Source organism: Pteropus vampyrus, unplaced genomic scaffold (genome assembly GCF_000151845.1).
Source record: "Pteropus vampyrus isolate Shadow unplaced genomic scaffold, Pvam_2.0 Scaffold223, whole genome shotgun sequence".
Classification (NCBI taxonomy): Eukaryota; Metazoa; Chordata; class Mammalia; order Chiroptera; family Pteropodidae; genus Pteropus; species Pteropus vampyrus.
The window spans coordinates 507,657-514,768 of NW_011889004.1; the positions used below are offsets into that span (position 1 = coordinate 507,657).

At 44.4% G+C, this 7,112-nt stretch overlaps 1 protein-coding gene across 1 annotated transcript in view; it reads left to right on the forward strand.

Annotated features, from left to right (window-relative positions):
* The first annotated feature begins 1,903 nt into the window (after positions 1-1,903).
* The window catches only part of PES1 (pescadillo ribosomal biogenesis factor 1), a 15,778-nt gene continuing 10,569 nt past the window's right edge, over positions 1,904-7,112 (forward strand). The window contains exons 1-3 of the mRNA XM_011373391.2: positions 1,904-2,046; positions 4,662-4,741; positions 5,455-5,608. Coding sequence (XP_011371693.1) covers positions 2,023-2,046; positions 4,662-4,741; positions 5,455-5,608 — 258 coding nt within the window. The 5' untranslated portion in view covers positions 1,904-2,022. The remainder of the gene's footprint in view (positions 2,047-4,661; positions 4,742-5,454; positions 5,609-7,112) is intronic.

Genomic DNA, 7,112 nt, shown 5'->3' on the forward strand with positions numbered 1-7,112 from the left:
TGGCCAAACACACCCCCATGCTCCAGTCACAATGGACTTAAGCTATCATACTCTGAATCCCCTAAACATTTGCCTCTGGTCTGGGTTGTCTCTTTCTCCTTTCTCTTTGTCAGCCCCACTCCTTTTGTCCTCAGATCCTTTTTGAAACACTCCTCAGTCTTCTGCTGTGAACATCGCGTTTTTCTTCACACCTCTCTGGCGAGTTCCTTCAAAGTCTTTCCAGCTCAAACTCCTTTACCTGGTTTTCATTTCATTTTGATGCAGGACAAGGCAAATTCCCGAAGTTGAAGGGGAGCTCAAGCCCTGCACCAAGAGAGAAAGGGTCCTTGGTTGAGTGCAAGAAAGAATTCAAATGCATGCCAGAGTTAGAACCAAAAGGAAAGTTTATTAGAGAAAGAGTAATGCTCCATAGACAGAGCATGGTCTCCTACCAGAGGCAGAGAGTAAGAGAGCCTGAGAGAGACTCAGAGGGACAGAGACGGCGGAGATAAGGACAGTGAGAGAGACAGAGTAAAGTCACTGAGAATGACTCAGTGTTAGGAAGTTTATATCATTCTTTGTTTATATCATTCTTTAGCTCCTGTGCATTACAGTTTAAAGATTTTGTTTACTCATTTTCCTTTGATGACATGGCATACAGAGTAAAAGGATAAAGGTACATTGCATGAAAAGTAAGAATATGTAGCATGAAAGGCCTGCTAGCATTCCCAGCCTTTGCTCCATAGGTTCCTCATTTTAGCCATAGGGAAAAATTGATTTGATTTTGTGTAGGGCATGACTTAAAGATGCTGTTTTCCTGTTTTCCTTCCATGATCTGAGGAAATGGTTTGTTAGCAATCCCAGCAGAAATCTTCCTTTGTTCTGCAGGTTTCCTCATGGTCTGGCTGTAAGGTTGATCAGCACATGCAATCTCCAAATATAGCTTGATTTAACGTTTTAGTTTTCTTGCCTTCTTCCTACATTAATTTCATTTTTCATTATTTGTGGACATTCTGGGGTTTTATTTTATTTTAGCTTTAATTTAAAATACATAATAAAATTCAAAATAAGCATTAGCCAGTGCTTAACATCTCTATCTACCACTAACTGGTGAGTGCTATGACCGTAACCTTGGGCCAGGTCATATTTACAAGGGCCTCAAATTTAAAATTTTGAGGCAATTTTCAAATACAGGTTGGAGGCCTGAAGGAAGAAAATATCAACTTTAAAATTGTATCTAATTCCCAAACCACACCACCTTGGTGCGAATATATGTATAAATCTTGTAATTATCCTTTGAGGAACAATACAAAATTCACGTGTGCATATTCAAAGCTCAAACGTGTTAAATGTACATTTAAAACATACTACGAGTTCAATAACTCTACTTGGCCTTTCATCATTTTTCAGCCCAGCTTTTAAAGTTCAGAAGAATATAAGTCGCCTCTCAGGTCTCTGTAGGAAAACAGTTTGCTTTTGCTTTATTTCATTCCCATAACAGCGAATGAAGCAAAAAAATCCGATGGCTCGCAGAGAACGGAGGGTAGCCTCACTTAGCGCCCCTGGCGGCCGCTTTTAAGCCCAGGGAGCCAATTTCCGAGACGGCCTAGCAACCGTTACCAAGATATCGGAACGCTCGCTCTCAGGCCTGAGTGGGCGCTTCTCTGTATCCCAGAAGGCTCTGCGCTACCTTTAAATCTTCCGCCTCCTTCCATCCCAACATGCAACGGGGCTCAAAGGCTTTGCGTTCGTCATCAGGGTAATTATAGAAGAGCCTGAATATCCTTCTTCGTTTAAACATTAAAACTGTCTGTAGTAGGCTCATAGATGGAAAAGAGCGATCACGGTGATTTTTTTCAGAGGTTCAGTTGTAAGTCTTGAGGAGGAAAGCCCTATCATTTCCAAAATTCGCTCAGGCACCCTTGTTGGGAAGCCCGTGCAGACGGGCGGCGTGGGGTCCTAGGGGACCTAGGCAGGGCACGTGTGAGAGGAAGTAGCGCTGTCAATCCGCGCGGCGCTTGTAGTCCACTTCAGCGTGGTGCCATGGGAGGCCTGGAGAAGAAGAAGGTGAATGGGGGATATGCCGGGACGGGGTGGGGAGGGGGCCCTGGGAGGTAGGAAACAGGAGCGAGACGGAGCTTGGGGACTGCGCCTTTCCCTGGCCTTGACTCCCGTTGGGACCAATGTGACAGGAGACAGCCGTGAGAAGGGTCCGAGGATGGGCGAGGAAGGCTGTATTCGTCCGCTGAAATTCGGTAAAGAAACCTGGAGTAGGACTGTAAGAGAGTTGGCTACCAAGCATAGCTTCACCCCTAAAAGCAGGCCTAGCCGAAGGATAGCGATAAACATTACGTCAGGTTCACCATTACGTCGAATTCATCATGTCTAAAACTTATCTCCTTTTCTCTGGAACCAGGCCCTTCCCTGGACACTGGGAATGGTGACCTAAACAGTCAGATATGGTCTCTGCTTTCTCCAAGCTCATTTTCTAGCGGGGGAGATGAACTCTAAAATAACCCAATAAAACTGTTACAGATTGTTAAATGTTCTATGAAGGAAGCATACGAGAGATAAGGGTAGAGAATATAGAAAGATACTTATTTCAGTTAGTATTGTCTTGAAAGGTCTCTCTGAGTCATAACATTGAAGCTGAAATCTGAAAGATCAGAAGACCTGGAATGAGTTCTGGGGCACGGAAGTGCTTACTGAACAAACCTGGCAGGGGGAGCTAAGTGCTAAGGCCTTAGGTAGGAAAGGCTTTCTGTGTGCAAGGAATTAGATGGACATCATGATTGCTGGGGTATAATAAACTAAGGTAAGAATCGCATCTGCCGAGACTAGGGTCGACCAAGGACCGGATCTTTGTAGGACCTGTCAGCCACAGTGAGGAGCTTGAATTTTATTCTCTGTGCAGTAGAACTCAGCTAAAGGGGGAGTACCATGATCGATTTTTCAAGGCATTCTTGTTGCTATATGGAGAATCATTTTGGTGTCATGAGAAGATTGGGGAAGAGATGAGGGTGAAGAAGGTGTGGTCGCTTCAAGTGTTTCGTTCGGCCTGAAAGTTTCTTTTGCCAATTTGTGTTTAACTTAACACACTGTTGAACACCCAGTAAGTACTAGTGACTGGAACTACAAAGATAGAAGATGTGTCACAGATGAAGATATGTAAACAAATCGTGACAGTTTTTAAAGCTGCGTTTCACAGCCCTTTTGAGCCAGATAAAGCTTTGTTGCCCGAAGGACTGTCCTGTGAATTGTAGGATGTTTAGTAGCATCCCTGACTTTGTAACCTGCTAGATGCCAGTAGCACCCAACAATCCAAAATGCCTATCCCCCACCCCAACACACACACACCCAGGGAATAAAATCACTCCAGTTGAGAACTTAACCCCTTAATATTTAAAAGGATAAGCATGGTGACAGAGATATGTATGGCATAAAGCAATGGAAAACACTTTTAATGAAGACTCAACTTTCTGAAATAGTCTGAAACTCATCTTTGTGTCCCCAAGACTTGGCATGGACCTGATCCCCAGTAGACAATTAATAAATTTCTGAAGGAAAGAATGAATGTTCCATGACTGTGGGGTTATTCATAAACATACCCCTCAGGAGGCTACAGGTTCATCTATTTAAAGCTGCACCTGGCCATCAAAGCCTTTGCTTTCTTAATTTAGGGGAAGATCTTGTTTAGAAAGGACATACTTAGTGTTGCATGGTGCTTAGTACAGTGCACTGCTGCTGTATCAGAGACAGGTGAGTGTGAGGCAGCATCTTGGCATCATAGACATCCATGGTTGCACAAGACAGTGTGCTCCTTGGAAGCAGGATAGAGACCAGGATTTTTGTCTTGATTGCCCTCAGAGCATCTAACTTAATTCTTGGAACATAGTAGAGATCTGTTTATTGTCTGCTGAATGAGTGAATGGGGAATGGGAGAGGCTTTCTGGCTTAGAGCATGCATTCTTAACCAGACGATATCACTGACGAGGGGACAAAAATTGGTTGGGGAAGGGAGTCTTAGATATTACAATGGTTTATGGCCTCTGAAGAACCACATTACATAAATGGGTCTATAGTATATTTCTGGTATTAACAGTTCATGGGGCTCTGAGAGGGGGCGATTAAGGCGGGGAAAGCTCTAAAATGGTTTCTGCTGGTGATGGGGTGGTTATAAAGAAAAAAAGTTGAGAACATTGGCTTAGTGAATTAGGCACCCAGGCTCTGGACTCACCTAGATTTGAATCCCAGCCTCAGCTCTTAAAAAGCTATGTGACCTGGGCAGGTTATTTCACTGAAATATCTCCTCCTATGTGAAATGGGAGTTTTAATGGTACCCACCTCTCAGTGTTATGGAGATTAAATGAAATAATGTGTGGAAATTGCTAATCATAATGGCCAATACTTAGAGCTACTAGTAAGTGCTTGGCACAGCACCTAGTCCATAGCAACCTCATGGTCCCCAGCACCATGCAGATGTATGTGTCCTTTATATTGACTACGGCTAAGGACAGTGCAGGAGAGTTCATTTAGGTGGTGGGCTCCTTCCCTAAAGCGTTTCCTATCCCAGAAACTTCTCGGCCATTTATCCATAGTGATAATTTCCTCTGGCGCAAGGCATATCCAGAGGTTGATGTCAGTCACTGTAATCGTTCCTAATTGCTTTTTTCCTCCCCAAGTATGAACGAGGTTCTGCCACCAACTACATCACCCGAAACAAAGCCCGGAAGAAGCTGCAGCTGAGCCTGCCTGACTTCAGGTGAGGTTGGAGAGGAGTGGAATAGGGTGCTTGGAGAGCGAATCACACAGGGAATACTCACCTCCTTGCCTTCCCTGCACTGCCTCTGTCTGGAATTTTGATACTCCTCCTCTTTCTCACTTGGTCTTGCTTTAGTGTGAGCTGTGCTTTGCCAGGTGTGGTCTTTGGGGAAGCTGGAGGAGACCTGGGTCAGCTGCTGTGAGTTATCAGAATGGCCCTGCTGCCGTAACACACTGCTGCTCTCTTTCTGGGTCTTTGTTGCCCATCTCCCTCTTCTGGCAGAAGAGACCTCTTACCCTGCAGTTAAGGGTTATCAGCTTGTGGAGTCAGATCAGACATCTGCATGTCTGTGGGCTCTGCCACCTAGCCCACTTACAGTCCTTTATGTGTGCCCACACTTCCGCCCTTACAGCCTTTGTCCTTCTCAGGATACTCTTCCCTCCGCCTTTTATATGGCTGAAGCGTCAACTTCTCAGCAAGACTGAGAGGGGTGCTTGCCATCTGGCCCCGTCAGCCTCCTGATTGTTTCCTCTCTGGTGCTTGTGACAGTCTGCATTATGTGATTTGGGGGAACTTGTGATTGTCAGTCTCCTGCACTAGAATGTGAGTTCTAGTGCAGGTCCTTGTGTTCCCTGTTTACTGCTGTTTTCCAAGCCCAGCTTGGCCAGTGCTCAGCACGTTTACTGACAGAAGGAATGGCCTTTGTCTTCTAGGCGGCTGTGTATCCTGAAGGGCATTTATCCCCATGAACCCAAACACAAGAAGAAGGTTAACAAGGGCTCCACCGCGGCCCGAACTTTTTACCTTATCAAAGACATCAAGTTCCTTCTCCATGAACCCATCGTCAACAAGTTCCGAGAATACAAGGTAAGGGCCGGGCTGTAAGGTATTTCTTGGTGGGCCCATCACAGCTCTGTGACCCACTAACTGTGACCTCGGGTAGATTGTTTAGTCTCTGAGCAATCCTGTATAAAGGGTGAGGTAATTCTACCTCACAGTGTCTCAAGGTTTGACTGAGATCACTTGTGGAAATCCTTTGCACAGAATCTGCCAAATGATTAATGCTTTACCTGTTGTACTTTTCCCCTGTTTTTTTTTTTTTTTTTTTAGGCGAGTCAACCCTTAGTTGACCTCACAGATTGCAAGAACCTTGTTAGCTTACAATCCCTTATTTTTTTAATTGTTTTTATGCCTACAGCAACTGGTCTTCTTAGGTAGTCTCCCCTGGTTCTTTTGAAAAAGTAAATTTATCGCCTCTGAATCAAAGATCGTGCTGTTTCAGAGGCTCTCAAGTGTGTTCTCTGCCCAAAGAAACCACACCTATTTCAAATTCCTCCCAGAATTCCCCCCAGGAGACCAAATTTTTCATTCCACAAATAACAATTAACTGCTTTAATGCCACAGGGAAAGTAGAAACCTGTTTATACCAAACAGATAATTGAAAGTAGGCTATCGCTGAGGTAGAGCCAGGCTGAGGCCCTTCGTGAAAGGGGTGGGACGCCACTTGGTGGCTGCAGGAGACTGGCCAGTAGCAGCTGCTGGCCCCCTTGCCCAAGTCCACTGAGGTGATGGCTGGCCCTATTTTTCTGCTGGGTTTTACCACTACAGTTATATGCTGCTTAACAGTGGGGATACATTCTGAGAAATGTGTCATTAGGTGATTTCTTCATTGTGTGAATGTTGTAGAGGGTGCTTACTCAAACCTAGATGGTATAGCATACTACATACTTGGGCTGTATGGGATAGCCTAATGCTCCTAGATTCCAAACCTATATAGCATGTTACTGTACAAAACAACATGTGACTAAATTGAGCACATGATAAAACAATGCCATCAAGAGACATGGTAAATACGACATGTATGAGGCTGCTGCTGGTGTAACATGGCATAGTGTTTTAAAACAAACTTTTAACAAGTAGAATACATTATAAAGTAAGAATAAAACGTATCGTATAGGAAATATATAAACCAGTCACGCTGCCGTTTATTATCATTATCAAGTATTATATACTGTACACAATGTGGTATACTTTTGTACAACTGGCAATGCAGTAGGTTGGTTTACACCAGAATCACTACAAACTTGTGAGTAATGCATTGTGATATGACATTACGATGGCTATGACATCACTAGGTGATATGGTTTTTTCAGCTCCTTGATAATCTATGGGACCACTGTTGTATATGCAGTCTGTTGTTGACTGAAATGTCATTATACAGACTCTGCTTGTTAGAGTGAGTCAGTTTTGACATTCTTAAGAGTTGGTCTTTTTGCACATCCTGGGCTGAGGGGGCAGGCGGCATAATGAGACAGCTGTGGTCAGCTTCAGGAGGCCTTGGGGGTCTTCCTGCCCCACGTATGCCTTCTCC